Source organism: Sebastes fasciatus, chromosome 1 (assembly GCF_043250625.1).
Source record: "Sebastes fasciatus isolate fSebFas1 chromosome 1, fSebFas1.pri, whole genome shotgun sequence".
NCBI classification, from domain to species: domain Eukaryota; kingdom Metazoa; phylum Chordata; class Actinopteri; order Perciformes; family Sebastidae; genus Sebastes; species Sebastes fasciatus.
This window is the reverse complement of record NC_133795.1, coordinates 38,164,004-38,181,605: the sequence shown is the minus strand read 5'-3', so window position 1 is coordinate 38,181,605 and position 17,602 is coordinate 38,164,004. Positions and strand designations below refer to the sequence as shown.

The 17,602-nt window shown below is 40.9% G+C and overlaps 1 protein-coding gene and 1 non-coding gene across 3 annotated transcripts; both read left to right on the top strand.

Annotated features, from left to right (window-relative positions):
• Nucleotides 1-239: 239 nt before the first annotated feature.
• ahcy (adenosylhomocysteinase) lies at nucleotides 240-16,678 on the top strand. 2 transcript variants are annotated; one of them, XR_012595481.1, is made up of 11 exons: nucleotides 240-399; nucleotides 4,339-4,529; nucleotides 7,441-7,516; nucleotides 7,861-8,013; nucleotides 10,188-10,300; nucleotides 10,781-10,988; nucleotides 11,329-11,416; nucleotides 11,920-12,037; nucleotides 12,217-12,339; nucleotides 12,463-14,185; nucleotides 14,307-14,588. XR_012595481.1 is itself a non-coding variant. In XM_074647662.1 (11 exons), the coding sequence occupies exons 1-11, from the start codon at nucleotides 372-374 to the stop codon at nucleotides 15,578-15,580; spliced, it is 1,302 nt and encodes a 433-aa protein (XP_074503763.1). In that variant the 5' UTR covers nucleotides 240-371; the 3' UTR covers nucleotides 15,581-16,678. The 2 variants fall into 2 exon arrangements, 1 of the variants encoding a protein (XP_074503763.1); XM_074647662.1 differs by lacking the exon at nucleotides 14,307-14,588 and adding an exon at nucleotides 15,449-16,678 and having other exon boundaries at nucleotides 12,463-12,534.
• On the top strand, nucleotides 7,636-7,768 carry LOC141780502 (small nucleolar RNA SNORA17). Its single transcript, XR_012596680.1, has one exon. It is a non-coding gene; the product is annotated as a small nucleolar RNA SNORA17 (small nucleolar RNA).
• Nucleotides 16,679-17,602: the final 924 nt, after the last annotated feature.

Below are 17,602 nucleotides of genomic sequence, written 5' to 3'. Positions count from 1 at the left end.
TAACCTTAATTTATCGAGATCAACGCCTAACTTTAACAATCTCGCGAGAGTTTCCCCCAGTTTGCTGGCTCCCCTTCTAATCCACTACTACTCACCGCCCCTCACTGCACCTCGAGTTACCATTGGCTGGCTGTCCCACATCACCCGTTAACCAATCAGATCGCTCAGACGCGGGGCGGGCTCTGCCGCAGCCAATAGGAATCCAGAGTGGAGGTGTGTGTCAACCGCCCCCGTCGTGTAAACCGGTTTGAATGTGGCGTCGAGGATAAAAAGCGAGCCGTCATGTTCTCGTCCCTCCCTCTCTGCCTCTGTCCGTCGGCTAGGCTGCTGCTACACTCAACCTGCCCGCAACACAACACCAGAAAACAGCCATGTCTGAGAAACTTCCCTACAAAGTCGGTCAGTGTGAACAGTTATCATTTTAACCGTTGCTAAGGGGACGAGCGGTTTCGTCGAGCTAGCGGGTTGCTAGGTAGCATGTGGTAAATTATATGTCGTTTATGTTGTTGTTATTTAGCAAAGTGTTTAGCATAAAGTGTTGTTCTTTACAGTCATTTTAGCTTCAAACTTGTTAATGTCCACTTTTCGATACTCGCAGTTTGTTTAAATCTGAGAATGAATCGATATGTAACAGTCGTGTATTAGCGCCCAGCATGGTGAACAGAAACGACGTTTTAAAGCCTCTGGATGTTGTAGTTTATTAGCGGAGCCGCAGGCGTCACGTCATTATGCCACAACTGTGTTTACAAACTACAATTCCCGTGATGCCTGGCGCCTCCCTCGCCGCCAGTTTTTATTTTTTTTATTTACATGAGTGACAGGAGCAGGTAGAGACAGAGCTGCACTTAACATTCTCATGTGCAATATCACTGTTCATTGTGTGCAATATTAATGTCCTGCATGTGCAATATTACTTATTTTTCTGTTTGTTAGCTTACTTTACCTTTTTTATTTTACTTACTTTACCTTTTTTATTTTACTTATCTTATCTTATTTACTCATTTTACTAAATGTATCTTAGTTAATTGTTATTCTATTAGGCACTAGTGCTAGAAATAGTACTTTATTTTTTTTTTTATACACTTGAACTTGTTGTAATTGAGCATTCTCTGGCAATCTCTTTCCTTTGGGATTAATACAGTTATATCTTATCTTATGTAGTAATGCTGGGACTACACGTGGTGCTCCTATTTTGCAGTTGTGAGGAAAAATCAGAATCGGAAAAATCTTAGATGCTCAATAAATTGATTGCAAAATACTTGGGGAAAAATACAGAAGTGAAATAGGCTACTAGCTTTGCATTGAGGAATAGAGGGTATTATCCATTAACACTGCAGTTGTAACATTGCAATCATTATCTGCCAAACGAGACATTTGTTCACCTGCTGTGAAGCAGCTGGTTGGTGCAGGAGAAGTTGCACAATGTCCCACTGACTAAGGGATAGCTCTGGGGGCAAAGTACACATTCTCCATTAACTACATGCTGTCAAGTGTCAGAGAGTTCCTGACGTGTTAATTTCATTTAAATTCTCATTTACTTGAAGCAGTCATACAGTGCCACATTTTGTCATTAAAATGTACATTTTGTACTAGTTTGATGATTTAGGTTAGTGGGTTTGCAGCACATGATCAGTACAGTATACTAATGGAGTGTATGTTGTCATTTTGATATAGTCACTAGGGATGCACCGATACCGGATCGGATATTGGGCCAATACTGACTCAAATGGCAGGATCAGGTATCGGTGACAATGGATCTGATCTATTCAATTATTATGTTTATATATTATACATTATAAACTGGGATTTTAATTCCTGTTTAAATTTTGAATATTTTTTACCAAGTTACTGGTATATCATTTATTATTTTAATAATAAATAAGAAAGTCTTACTTTTGAAGATTTTTTACCAAATTGCTGGTGTATGATTTATAAATTTTAATAATAAATAAAAATTCCATTTGTATAAATGTATTTATTTGTTACATTTTGTTTTATAAAGTTAAGAAAACAATGTTTAAATAAAGCCTATGTCTTACACCTAAAAGAACAGTCACGTCCACATAGTGAGGCATACAGCTTATTCATTAAACACTGGTATCGGATCGGTACTTGGTATCGGCTAATAACCAAAGCCCACGTTTCTGTATCGGGACTTAAAAAGTGGGATCGGTGCATCTCTAATGATCAATAGTGCTGCAGTGTGTTATTCCATTATAGCTGCAATGATCAGTTGATCTTCATATGTACTGGCAGCAATAACTTTTTTTCCAACATTTTCTGGTAGTTTTATAGGATAAGGGTTGAATTGATTCATTGAGGAAATAATGTGCAGATGGATTTATAATAAAAAATAATTGTTAGGTGTTTTTTTAATTCTTAAAGTAAATTGCTGGTTGGTTTCAACAGAGCAAAATATATTGAGTAATACATACAGGTCTGGCTTTGCTCTCTTCAAATGACTGGCCTGATTTGAGCTGTTGCACAAAGTTCATTGAGGTCATGAGGGAACGTGTACCTGGTTAATAGCTGTACTTCAAATGTTAATGCTGTACTGATGGGATTTGAACCACAATGCCTGTCAGTATTGTTGCTCTGCTCATGTGGCTATGCAGGATCACACAATGATCTGATGATGATAGTAGTTAACTGCCTTTGACCTCAGTGTGAACTTGTGTTCCTAATCCTGTGTCTGGCTGGTCATTCAGGCCAGTTCTGGTCTGGTGCAGTTAGCCCAGAGGTGTGTTTGCACAGACTGCAGCCTCTGGTGGTGAAGGGTGGGGGTTTGTACTTTGGGACTTCCACCCTGCATCCTTCTGGTTTACCTGCAGCATTTTAGAGCCTGCAGCTTAGAGCTGAGTGCTTCACTTCCTGTTTAGTCGCTTTCTGTTGTATCATGATGATCTCTAAATTGAAGTGTAGAGATTAGTGGTGTCAAAAGTTGAAGCTGTAGATCTGTGCTCTTCATATCTGGTAAACTGTGGGTCCGGCTGGTGATTATCAAATTACATTTAGCCCAGTGTTAAACCTGCAGCACTTGTTGCGCTCCCCTGCTTTGTGTTCTCTCCAACAGTACAAAAACACACATTGTACAAAGCACCATATTATAATAATAATATGGACAACAAGAAGAAGTCAGTGCTGTGTGCTTTTCATGTAAAATCGTGACAGTTATCTTTAAGTATGAATCAAGGTCAGATGGTTTAGCAACCTTACTTGTTCATTGTTCAAAAATACAAGTTGTTGTAGCTAATGCTGTCAAAAGGTAGTAAGATTAGGGCTGTCAATCAATTAAAATATTTAATCGCACATTTTTTATCTGTTCAAAATGTACCTTAAAGGGAGATTTGTCAAGTATTTAATACTTATATCAACATGGAGTGGGCAAATATGCTGCTTTATCTAAATATATGTATATATTTATTATTGTAAATCAATTAACACAAAACAACGACAAATATTGTCCAGAAACCCTTACAGGTACTGCATTTACTTTGGAACTTTGACAGCCTTATTTCATAACAGTAATAAAGTTGTAAAGTGAAAAAATAATAATCTGTAAAAATAATCCTATTTAAAAGGCAAAACATTATTCCCATTGAGTTAAATATTTCAGATTTCCCTGTTTCATATGATGCCAGTATCTTCACTTTACAACTAAGCCCGCTACAAACTGATTGCTTTAATGCGTAAAAAAAATAAGTGGCGTTAAAACAAATTTGCATTAACATGTTATCGCGTTAACTTTGACAGCTAATTAAGATACATTTTTGCTTATTTTCAGTGTCTTGTTTTGAATGTATAGGTACACTTCTGTTAGATTCATTGTAGAGAGATCATGTTCTCCTCTCTCCAGTAAAGCTTAAACAGAAAAAAAAACTGCACATGTACAGCACCAGCAGCTGTCTGCAAATGAAAGGAGTGACTGTGCAGTGTACAGACTGTACAGCTGTGGTTGTGTGGATTTTCACAGTACATCAACAACTCAGTCTGCAAATAGACGGCTATAATCTCACATACTACAAAATGACAGTATTTTACATGCATCAGTAAAAACATTAGCAGATATCCTCATCGGGTTTCTCAAAACTACAGCACATTTCCAAATACCACATCCTGATTAGTTTTCAGGAAGCGATTTAACAAGTGCAGAAGAACGTGAAATGAATCTCATCCATGTTGTGAGTCAGTTTAAATCATGTTGAGAGTTGTGCCAATCCTCCAGCAAATATGGACATGTTTAGTGCCCTTTGCAAGCATTTAATATTGGCAATTGAAATTGAAAAAATGTGTCCACTGTGTATAGAAAGTTTCTTAACATCCTGTTTTCTCTCCTAGCTGACATCACCCTGGCCGAATGGGGGCGCAAGGCCATCGATATTGCAGAGAATGAGATGCCCGGTCTGATGAAGATGAGGGAGATGTACGGCAAGACCAAGCCGCTGAAGGGCGCCCGCATCGCCGGCTGCCTCCACATGACCCTGCAGACCGCCGTGCTCATCGAGACCCTCACCGATCTCGGAGCTGAGGTGACATTTACCAGCTGCTTATTAATATTTATCCTTCGAGAGAGAACATCCGCTGATCATTCATGACTTTCAGAAAAACACTGTTCCTGCTGTAACAACACCGTAGTGACATTTAATGTGCCGGCTGCAACTGCAGGAGGAGTTTACTCACAAGAGTTTTATTAAACTTTTGCCAGATTCTGAAAAACTTTTTAAACAGGTAGCCATATTGATCAATCTGCCGTTTTCAATAGATTTGCGAACCCTAGCAGTGAAACATACAGTGCAGTGTGTTTTTCAAAAGCTTTTTTGGATTTGATAAAATCACCCTAGATGTGATGCACTAGAAACTGGTCTTAATGACCTGAATTTACACATATTAAATATCTTATGCTGTGTTCAGACCAAGAGTGAAGCAAATCTTTGCTTTGCTTTATTCATGTGAATTGGACCGCTGGTATCATTTGTGTTCATTCGCACTAGAGGCACCAGAGAGGAGGAGGAGCTTGTCTCCACAGATACCAACAACTTTTCTTTCTGTCATTTCCGCCACCAGCCATGGAAGAAATAAGCACTGTTGCTGCTTTGCACATGTTGTGGAAATACCAAAAGCCGTCGTGTCTGGGTTCATAACATCACCCGGCGGCGAGCTGTATTCACATACAGTGCCATTGCACTGACCATCTAGCAAGCCACACGTCGCTACTGCGGTATGAACCCAAAATAAACCGCCTGTGCTGTGATTTTATTGCAATAAACAGATCAAAAGAATGCAAAAACAACAACAACGTAATGATGCTGAATTTGTTAAAAGTCTGAAATCATGCTTTGTCAGGTCTGTCTGCAAGACGACAAGCAATCAACTTTTAAAATGCTTCTTTTCTGAATGGAGTTTGGATGGATCAGTGCCAGGCTATGCAGCTGCTCCATCAACACTCAACATAAAGTCATCTAGGCATAAATACGGCAGCGACGTTGTTGTTTCTACCGTAGACAGTCTGTGGTTTATTCAGAGTTTGGTCCGGTCTCTGTACAGATATGATGTACTATCGTAGCTCTGGGAATGGAGACGCCTACAAGATTTATTTCCTTCATTTCTGATTCAACAACGTCAGGACGTCGGTGACGTCAGGAGGAGAATCTGAACGCTGAAAGGCTTTCACGACACAGCGTCACGCGAAGTTCTCGCTCGAGTTTAAATATTTAAAATTTAGCGTCATTCGCCTCTTTGACTGTAATCGTGGCGTGCGAAAAGTTTGCTTCGCTCTTGGTGTGAACACACCATAAGGCTTGAAGATGCTGTGATCTGGTGCAGTTCCAGAAAATCCAGAAAAGGCGCATTACAGATCCAAAAACTGAAAATAATCTTTTTTCATTTCTCCTGCACCGTGGTGAGCGCAGACTTTGTTTCCACTCGGTTCCATTAACATCTTTTGGTTATACATTTTCAAGTCCAGTTAAACTTTTCTAGGAGACAAAACACTCACTACCAGATCTGTGATTGGCTCGGTTAGTCTTTATGGTCGCTTGGTTTCTTCGTGCATAAGCTGGCCAGTATAACCTCCGTCTTCTGCCTTTCTAAAGTGCACTACAGCAGCAGTTCCAGAGAGGACATGTTTATTGATTCATTTATCTGAACAAACTGTCTCAGTGAGTCTGGGATTTTCCTCTCTCCCTCTGTCTGCCTCAAGGCCGCTGTGTTCTGTTATCATGTTGGTTTTTATCTGTCTGACCAGGACTGGTTTCATCCTGCGGGAACCTGCACCCTGAGAACCAACAGAGAATGAATAACAACCTCCTCTCCGCTTTCGCCCCACAATCAATTATACTTCTCTCTCAGTGCTGGTGATACTCTGTAATTCTGAGTCAATCTACCTCCCATACAACCAAAGTTGGTGGTTCTTGTTTGGTCTTTATATTCTAAAAGGGCAATTTTACATTTAAATGAACCGTGGCTTGAGTTTTACTTTACAGTGGTTTATTGGGAGGAAACTGACTGTAAAACACACTTTTACTCTGCATCTGGACGGCATTTAGATTTCACTGTGAGCCTGTGACGCTTCTTTTAAGCTGCAGTTGAGAATTCTGGTCACTAGATGGCAGCAGAGTGTGTTCACAAGGCCAGTTCATTCATTCCTGCTTTCATAAATCTATAATTGAAAGAGTTTGATCATTAACAATGATGATGCTATAATATATTTTATCTTGATGTTAACACAGTCAACATGCCTAACTTTCTTTTCTCAAAGATGCTCTCTGATCATTTAGTTAGACTTCATAAAAACAAGGCCAAGCACATTCACTAAAGCCTCAAAAGGCCTTGATAAAAATTATAGGCTAAGGTTTTCATACTGTGTCCAGCAAGGTTAAGATATTTTTTAATAATAATCAGAAATTGGTTGTTAACAGTGACACCTGTGGCCGTTAAGTCAGCGTCCTGTTGGTTGCACTACGTACCCGCAAGCGAGCATTGGTCAAAACAGTGAGGCGACACACACGAGACTGAGCGTGATTGACAGGCATCAAGTTGATTAACGTTGGCAACCTCTCTCTCATCTCATCTTCAACCGCTTATCCGGGGTCGGGTCATGGGGGCAACAGCTCCAGCAGGGGACCTGACTTATAACACCTCGAGGAATGATCGCTCCACTCAGCCCCTTTGCTCAGTCATATGTAGAAACCCTGTCAGCAACCCAGTTATACATCGCCAAGAAATATTATTTATTAACGTGTAGTTTACATGTTCTTTATAAAATGAGCTTACTGCAGAAATAACCAGGTTCCCTAAGTTCATATAAATGTGCTTAAAAATTCCATGTATTCTGGTGATTGCTGTGTGTCAAATGAATTTATTGCTTCAATTCATTCTAGTAAATTATAGAATATTAGAGAGATTAATTCACTCTTCCTGACGCTCTCTCTTCCTCCTCAGGTTCAGTGGTCGAGCTGTAACATCTTCTCAACTCAGGATCACGCTGCTTCTGCCATCGCCAAGACTGGCGTTCCAGGTAATGCACCACCACCTCATGTGAATTATAAGATGACCAGCTGTGTATTATGACTTTCTAGCTTTCTGGCAAAAGATACTTTCTATGTTGCTCACCAGATATTGTATGTGAGATGGTTTAATGCCCCTGAGGCGTTGCAGCCCAACTGCCGTGTTGCAGCTGTGTCACAAGGTGGCAGAGAGAGATCGGTGGTAGTCTGCACTGAGACTCAGCAACATATTGAGGACTCGGAGTGATACTCTCACCGACAGTTTAGATTCGCTGCCAGTGGGAAGAGTACGGTCTAGACATGCTCTATATAAAAATAAATTGAAATAATCAAATGTGTCCATCTCTTTGTGTAGTGTACGCGTGGAAAGGTGAGACCGACGAGGAATACGTGTGGTGCATCGAACAGACTCTGTACTTCAAGGACGGCAAGCCCCTCAACATGATCCTGGATGACGGAGGAGACCTCACCAACATGGTCCACACAAAGTATCCCAAACTGCTGGCAGGTTGGTTGCTGTTTATTCCCACCCTCCCCCTGTTCCCTAGTTTAAAGCCCTCTCCAGACAGTTTTATGTCCTGTTTTTAGTTAATGTTCTTTCTCAAACAGAGAATGGGGGGTGTGGTTAATAGTCAGACGTAATTCACCCATTCACCGCACACACGAATACCATGGTGAAAATAAACACACTAAACTAAGGTGGAGGAAACAAAAAAATTAAATGAAACTCCTCAGTTAGCTGCAACAAGTTGGGCTAGCTAACTACAGCTAACGAACTAGAAAGACAAACTGACAGACAGATAAACAGATTTATCAGTTTGCTGCTGCTCAGACTCAAACGATCATGAGTGAACCTGCAGCTTGGAGGATGACCTTTGACCTGCAGTTATATGACATATTCCCATTTTAGCAAAAACCGTCTTTATTTCGAGCACAAAATTAAGTTATTTTTGTGGCTAATCAACTTAGTCCGGAAATGACTCAAATGAATATGAAATATCATAGAAATGCCAAAATACACTGGAGGGACGCTTAAAGTGGGATTTAGAAAAAGGCTTGACGTCACAGGATTCTGGTTAGGTTTCACTATTTTCCCTGTTAACCAGACTTAAGTTTTGGGTCCTGCTGCAGGGAACTAACTTTGACCAGAAGATGTCCCAGGATTCAGTGGCTGGTGATGGATTTTCCCACTCTGTAATATTATATTAACTGGTTAAAGCTGTAGAGAAGAGTTTTGGACACTTGATGGCGGCAGTGGTCTGACACAAGCTGGTTCATAGGGCAACTTCACTCATGTTACATCATTTTGAACTTAGAATTCACAGCAAATATTTTCAAACTTAAACTACTTCATACTTAGAGCTTCTCAAGATTGTTAGTTCTTTCCTCCTTCCTTCCTATTACAAAAGTTTTGCTCTGGATCAGGGATGTCATAATACCAGAAATGTAGTATTCTATACCAATACCAGTGAAATTCCACGATTCTTGATACCAATTACTACGGTAAAAAACAATAGTAAAGCAATAAATCCCCTGTACTCCAACATACACACCCTTTATTACCGTTTGTATACTGGTTTCTGTTAGGAAGTTAAACAGGTCATAATTACTTTCCTAATATATATTTTATTGCTGTGAAAACATCTCCTTCAAACAAATGGATTTATTCAAGTTTCTCAACAAAAACTACATTGAACAAGATTACATTTGAACACGTCATGATAACGTTAGAATTTACCTTAGCGCACGGCGCTAACAGCTAACGTTAACTAGCTCTCGTCCTGCTGATTTCAACACAGATTCGTTGTTCACAATGTAGCACTATCAGACAAAAATTAGGGTGCGTCAATAGTGAGTTTACTGCGTCCCAAACACATCTTCTATCGACGACAAAGGCTTTAACTTTGAGCCCTGACGGTACCTGCAGTACTGTATGAAAAACAAGTACCATCACATTTTCAGAATTTGGGCATTCTGACTTGTTACCAGTATACATAAAGGTTGTTGTAACCACCCTACTCTGGATATTGTGATTGTGAGACTTGTGTCTTTCCACATTTCCCCACCTTGTCCACCGAGGGAAAAAATACTAAGATCATTTCAAATTTTTTTAAAAGCAGCCCAACTGTCGTGTTGCAGCTGTGTCACAAGGTGGCAGAGAGAGACCGGTGGTAGTCTGCACTGAGACTCTACAACACCCCGAGGACTCGGGAGTGATTCTCACCACCAACAGTTTAGATTCACTGTCATTGGGAATCTTCTCACCTGGCTCTCAGAAAGAAGTTAAATAAGTTTATAGAGCACGGTCTAGACCTGCTCTATATAAAAAGCATCTGGAGATAACTCCTGTTATGATTTGACACTCTATAAAAGACCGGTGGTAGTCTGCACTGAGACTACAACACCCCGAGGACTCGGGAGTGATTCTCACCACCAACAGTTTAAACACACATCGTGTCGTTGTATTTACATGCATAAAGTCAGTTCTTGGATTACTCAGTAATTTAAGAGAAACCATCTAGTTGCAGTGACGTCTCGCATAGTTTTTAAAACATAAAACATCTTATTCGGCTCACTTTTGCTTTATGCACAGTGTTATGAGTACCCTTACGTTGGAAAAAACATCAGGAGAACTATTTCTGTAAATATGTTTTCCATAATTAGGTGACCTTGTGTTTTCAGGTATCCGTGGCGTATCAGAGGAGACGACTACCGGCGTCCACAACCTGTACAAGATGTTGAAAAAGGGCGAGCTGAAAATAACCGCCATCAATGTCAACGACTCCGTCACAAAGGTGAGCAGCCTCGACCTTTAACCCTCTCCAGCTGCATCCTGTGCAGTGTGAATTAGATGAAGGTGGAGAAAAATCCCTAATAATCCGCATTCATTAATGAAAGAATAGTGTGTTAAATATCCCCTTTAAGAATGTTTGTTGAATGAATACTGAGAGTTTGTTTGTAAAATGTGACCTCACAGGTCAGTATGGTGTAATAATATCCAGAGTATGTCTTGGTTTTCTTCATGTAGGATTCAAACTGACTTCTAGTAGACCTTTTGACATAATCTCTGCTGTTTGTATTGAATAACTGCACAGCTTAACTGAATATCTCTGAACTAGAGGTCATGAAAATGCTGTGACTTATGGAAATTTATGGATCTATAAATCTGACAACAGGCCCACTGTGGGAAGTCGTCTATCCCTCCAGATAAAGCTCCATGCATCCCGCTGAATACTCTGTAATAATATATTTCCTGTCTCTGTCCGTCCCTGCAGAGTAAGTTTGACAACTTGTACGGCTGCAGGGAGAGCCTGATCGATGGCATCAAGAGAGCCACCGATGTGATGATCGCTGGTAAAGTTGCCGTGGTGGCGGGCTATGGTGACGTTGGCAAAGGCTGCGTCCAGGCTCTGCGTGGGTTCGGAGCTCGCGTCATCGTCACCGAGATCGACCCCATCAATGCCCTGCAGGCGGCCATGGAGGGTAGGTGATCATGGCCAAAGGGACAGCATATTAATGCCACCAACACTTTTTTTCAAACATCATGGAGAGAGAAAAAAACTTGAGTTGACTGTGTAGTTGGTTAGGATTTAAGATTCAAATCGTGCCTCTGCAGCTGCCAAGATTGTACCAAACACCTGCAGTCTGCAGAAATTATTAATAAGAAAAAAATAAGTCAAACTTACTTATTATGTAGTAACTTAGAAGTTTGTTTAAAAATAAAAAAGACAGGGTTCTCCCTTCAAAACACCACCCATTATTTGAGAACAACCTAAATTATCAGTCCACAGTATATAACCCTTTCTCCTTTGTTGCTCTGTAGGTTATGAGGTCACCACCATGGACGAGGCTTCTAAGGAAGGAAACATCTTCGTCACCACCACCGGCTGTGAGGACATCATCCTGGGACAGTAAGTTGGACCAGTTTAAAGGGTTGCATCATATTGTGGGGGAAAACTGACATCGTAAGAAAAAATACAGGAATTTCCACCCTCTATGGGGGTCTGGGGGCACGCTCCCCTGGACAATTTTGTATGTTTTTAAAACTTTGAGAACAAAATGAAGAATATTATTATTATTATTATTAGAAGAAGAATGTGCTCCAGTAAACAATTTAATCATAAACCCACTGGTTGTATAGATATTAATGGTGATGACACGGCAAAAAACTCACACCCACAAAGCATGGTAAACGGTTGACAATCGCGCCGGGAGCCACAGCGAGCACTAAGTCCACGGGCCCGGGAAGCGGCAGAGCGGTGCTGAAAAGCTCACAGTCAGGGCAGCGAGCCACCTTCACCCAGAGCCGACCTAGAGCCGGTTGTTGCGCACCGCTACGGAAAGTTAGAATGTCAAATGTTGGTACAACACCAAGCTGCATGGTAATTATTGTGTGTGTGTGTGTTCCCTTCAGTCACTTTGAGAACATGAAGGACGATGCCATTGTTTGTAACATCGGACACTTTGACTGTGAGATCGACATGGCCTGGCTCAAAAAAAACGCTGCAGAGAACGTCAACATCAAGCCTCAGGTAGGAAAACTTAGACTTCATTTTTACATGCTGAAACCAAGTTCACTTTTCCATTTTATATTCAGAGTTTGGCATCTGTTCTCTTGGTTTTCTCTTCTGTGTTCCCACTCGGTCGACGCTCTGAGTTCTGTATCTGAACTGTCACAGAAGCAGTAATCCTCCTCCCTCTCCTCCTTCAGGTCGATCGCTATCGTCTGAAGAGCGGCCGTCACATCATCATCCTGGCCGAGGGCAGACTGGTCAACCTGGGCTGTGCCATGGGACACCCGTCCTTCGTCATGAGCAACTCCTTCACCAATCAGGTACTGTGAGCCAGAGAAGAGTAACGGGAGTCATGAGCAGCAAGATTTTAATTTAAGTCCTAGACATACTGACATAATGATGCTGCATCCAATCTGAGTCTCACCACCTGTCCTCCCCTCTAGGTTCTGGCTCAGATCGAGTTGTGGACCAACACCTCCAAATACCCCCTCGGAGTCTACTTCTTGCCCAAGCAGGTCAGAACAATGTTTTTTATGCAGTACATCACTTACACGGCATTAAAACTGATCTTGGACATTAGGGCATATTGTCTTTTAATCTGTTGATTATTTTCTAGATTAATCAGTTAGTTGTTTGGTCTATAAAATCCTAAAATGGTGAAAAATGTGGATCAACGTTTCCCAAAGTCTAAGATAACGTCCTCAAATGTCTCAAAGATATTTAGTTTACCGTCATAGAGGAGGAAAGAAACCAGAAAATATTCACATTTAAGAAGCTGGAATCAGAATTTAAACTTTTTTTTCTTAAAAAAATGACTCAAACCAATTGATCTATTATCAAAATAGTTGGCGAACCCATTTTCGTTCACATATCTCAACGTCAGACGTCAAGGGACCCCTTTGAAAATGGCCATGACAGTTTTTCCTCGCTAAAATGTAAAGTTTGGAGTGTTATTTAAACTCCTTTGTGACAAACTAGCATGACATGGTTGGTACCAATGGATTCATTGGGTTTTCTAGTTTCATATGATACCAGTATCTTCACTATAGCTTTAAAACTGAGCTACAAAACTTGGAAAGATTGGTTGCATTAATACGTTAAAGAAATTAGTGGCCTTAAAACAAATTTGCGTTAATGTGTTATCGCATCAACTTTGACAGCCCTAAAAAAATAAAAAGACATTTGATACAGCCCTATCTGCTGACCAATTCAGTTGATCAGGAGAGAACCAGACTGACTGTTGAACACAGCTGCTGAAAGAGGAAGTGGTGGCAGGCGGCGACCGGGAGAACGCGGAAGTGAGTCAGGAGCGACTGATGAGTTCAGACCAGAGTGGAGAGCATATATCCGTTAATAACATGTTTAACCAACTAGTATGCCGACTAGCGGGGGTAGCAACGTTTAATCGCCTGGTCGACTAATTGCGTCCATCCATAATAAATATCCACTTCTAGTCTGTAGAATAAAATGAAATGCCACCAGATTAATGATGCCATTTATTCACACCCTGCACCAAAACCTACCAGACAATGATTTCCCTTTTTGGAGAAGCCAGACTGTTCTCTTCTCTTCGTTTGTTGAGGGGTCTGAAAACTTGACTCGCGGCCAGCTGTCTTCAGCTGAAGCTGAGTCTTCACTTGCCAGATTTTATTTCCGCCCCTGATAATCATCTAAGACCTCGAGGGAAGGGTCGTTTTGAAATGATGAAAACAATGTGCAGTTGGTGTGGTCGCAGATAAGCGTCTTCTCTTTTAATGCAAGAGTTGAACTCTTAGATGTCTATTCAGGATGGAACGGATACATTTAAGATATAGATCAAGCTGGGTGACTTTAAAAAGAGGGATGATCTCATCTCAGTTCCTTAGACAGTGATCTTGGCATGAAGTCTATTTCACTTAAGCCTGAAAACCACAGTGAAAAAATGAAAGCAGGAAATCCCAGATGTGATGTTTTTACAGTGATAGAGAGCGGTTACATCAAAGGGAGCAGGGTTCATAAGACGGGCTAGAATTGGAAGATTAAAAAAATGAAACAGGAAGCTGCTGTTGACTGCAACAGATGTATTTGGTGCTGAACAGTAAAAAGCCAAGCGATGATGTGGAGATTTAAGGAGCGGGGTTATGCCCTCAGAACATCTCCCTCCATCCAAGACGACCCTTCATATAAGTCCTTCATATCCACTCCCTGTCTAACAGAATACACCAGATTTCTTACACAGCTGGATCGCTGTACAAATCCATTAAGGCCGCTCTGAAATACAGTTTAATACATCAGAGCATCAAGAGAGATGTTTGGTTAATCATCTGTGGGCTCAGATAAGGGTCAATACGACTCTGAGCTTGAGAAATGGTGTCTTGAAGTCTGTAAATGTGTAGAAAAATATATGTAGTTGTAGAACTAAAATGTGAGCGTCGAAATAAAAATTTGTGCAAAGAATCGGATGTTGACAAAAGCAATTTCTCAAATCAGAAAAGTTACGAGTACATTAGGGCTGCAAGCAACAATTATTTTCATTGCTGACTAATCTGTCGTTGTTTGGTCTATAAAATGGTGAAAAATGTGGATCAGTGTTTCCCAAAGCCCAAGATGACGTCCTCAAATATCTTGTTTTGTCCACAACTCAAAGATATTCAGTTTACTGTCACGGAGGAGGAAAGAAACCAGAAAATATTCACATTTAAGAAGCTGGAATCAGAATTTAGACTTTTCTTCTTAAAAGATTACTAATCGATTATCACAGTAGTTTAATACTTTTAATTTGCTGCTTCAGTTCTCAAGATACAAGGCAGAGCAATATTTAACAAAACATCTAATAAACCAACTTCTGTTCAAGTTAAATGAACAGTGGTTTAACCTGCTGCTTCTGTCCTCATTTTCAATATAAACAGTAGAGCAATAATACAGAGATCAACAGCTGATAGTGATCAAACAGCTTTGGACAGAATCATTCCTACAAACGCTGTTTAAATAGAGTTCACTTATAGTAATCAAGCTGTCCTCTTACAGTGTTCAGTTTGGGTCTTTTCAAACATGAAAACATACGGAAAAAACATTTAAAAACTATTTTAGACTAACGTTACTTGAATTTCTGTTTTGTTTTTTACTTCACTCCCGTGATAATTTGCCTCGCGGACCGTCTGCTTTCCGGCTGGATACGTGAGGCTGATGCTGCGTGCACGTTGATATCATGACGGGAAAAAGGTCATTTTCTCTGAATAAAAAACAAAATGTTTACGGGGAAAGCACCTGTGGGTGAAGCCACCCTAGTCAAGTTGATTGATAATACCTCGTCACGTAAGGCCACCAAAGTGAAACGCTACGGGGTGACAGAGCGAGGAGTCCCGGCGAAGGGGCGCCGTTCATCTGCATAGATATAGATATAGATAAAATTGACTTGACTCTCTCCCATTTCTCTCTGTGTCTCAACAGCTGGATGAGCAGGTGGCAGCTGCCCACCTGGACAAACTGGGGGTGAAGCTGACCAAGCTGACAGACAAGCAGGCCAAGTACCTGGGTCTGCCCACTGAGGGGCCCTTCAAACCGGACCACTATCGCTACTGAGCACCCTGTCCAGCTGAGGAGGAGGAGGAGAAGAAGAAGAAGAAGAAGAAAGAGGACGAGGAGGTGTGGCTAGAACAGTTTTGGTGTTTAGGTGTAGCAGGGTTTGGTGGGTGGGAGCTCAGAGATGGGCCAGGTTGCACTCTGAGCACCACTTTAGGTTTTGGACTTCCAAATCTCAACGTTTCAGGGACTCTGAGAGACAATTTTCTGTTTGTTTCTTCCCTTTTAAATAACCTTCCATACAGCTGCTGTTGAATCACTCATTTCTGGTTTGAAAACATGAGACATTTGAGCTCAAACTGCTGCCCCAGACAACTACCCAAAGCTTCCATCTGGAGCTTTATTTGTGTAGGAGTTTATCACATCAGGAGGGTGCAGAAACATCCAGCCCTGTGTTTCAACTGAAAACCATCTCATTTAACACCAATATCTTCAGTCGTCCACCGTCTCTCCTCTTTCTTTGTCATCAATACTCTTCTGAAAGTGCCACTGTGGCTGATAAAGAGAATTCCTCTTGTTGTTCGTCATTCCCTCTCCATTTATGGAATAAAATAAACCCTTTTCTACCTTAGCTCTTCTCTCCGTCTCGTCACGGCTCCAGGTGGAAGGTGACCGAACTGGTTCTTCTGCGTCTTTTAATGAATCGAGGCAAACGGTTTAGTGTACAGCGGCCTTATTCCAGTATGTTTACACATATTTGCTGCCCTGGGTCAGCGCTTAATGGAAACTACCTGACAAGATGCTCATGAAGCGCTTAGTGTGTTTTACTAATAATCCAGGTCGATCGGTAAAGAGGAGCTCTGATGCCAAAGGAACCACCAAAGCGCATCATCTGATTTCTAAAGTCTTATTCTTTCTGTCTTCCTTTTTTTATTGTGATTTATTTCATTTGACTTTAAGGGCCAAAACATGTGCAACGCCCCTCCCCTCCCCACCGCTGCTTTTATTTCTCACTGTAGCCAATCATGGTGACGTTAAAGCGGGGGTCACGGTTCTCAACGGTTACAGCCTGAAATGGAGTTCAACTGCTTGTAAACGATGGATTGAAAGTGTCAGTTGTGACAATGGAGAATAAAAGAAAAACATGTTGACTCTGAATTGTTTCTCCTCCATATGGTCGTGTGATAAAACACATTTTTATGACAAAGTGGAAGTCCTGCTCCTGACAGTTAGACATGAGAATTGCACATTCTGGTATCCTTGAAGGACGGGTCCATTATTTTGGATTTGAATACATGAGGAACAGAATGATATAAAAACCTCAAACATTCACATTTTGGTCAAAGTACATATGTTTTAGAGTCAAAATTATATTTTCCCCAAGCCCTTCTAAAACATTTTCCCACGTTACCTGATGTAGGTTTCTGCATGACGACGTTCTACATATATACATAATATATCCTTATTAGGGCTGACCCAAATGCTTCTAAGCTTCGACCATTGTACCATCGTACTACTTACCCACATCTCTGGTGCTTATAGCGACTGATGACGCCTATTTAATGGCCTTATAAAAGTTGAGTCAGGTTAAAAAAGAGGTCGGAGGTATAATAATAAAGGCCCTGCTGGTTAAAGCCATACATACTGTAATTACAACATTCCTGGTTTGAACCCAGCTGTGGACCTTCGAGGAGCGCCGTTCTCCTCTTCTCTCCCCTCATTTCCGGTAACCTCTTCGGTCTTCTGGTGAATGAAGGCATTTAACATTTAAATAAACACAGGTGTGTAGCTACCAGGTCCCTCCGTCTCTCATCTCATGTACAGTAGTAGAGGCCTAAACCATAGTCACACTAATTCATTAGTGGAATTAGCTTTGCGTTATAATACCTGAATGTTGATGATGTAATTGATTTTGTTTTATGTCAGCAGAGATGGTCTTTGTTCCAGGGCAGTGGTCTACATCTGCTATAAAACAGGATGAAAAAACATAAATAGAATAGAAAATAATCTAGCTTTGTTTTCTTTGGTAACAATTTCTATGATGCCCATGTCTATAATGAATTATAAACATACTTATGTGTT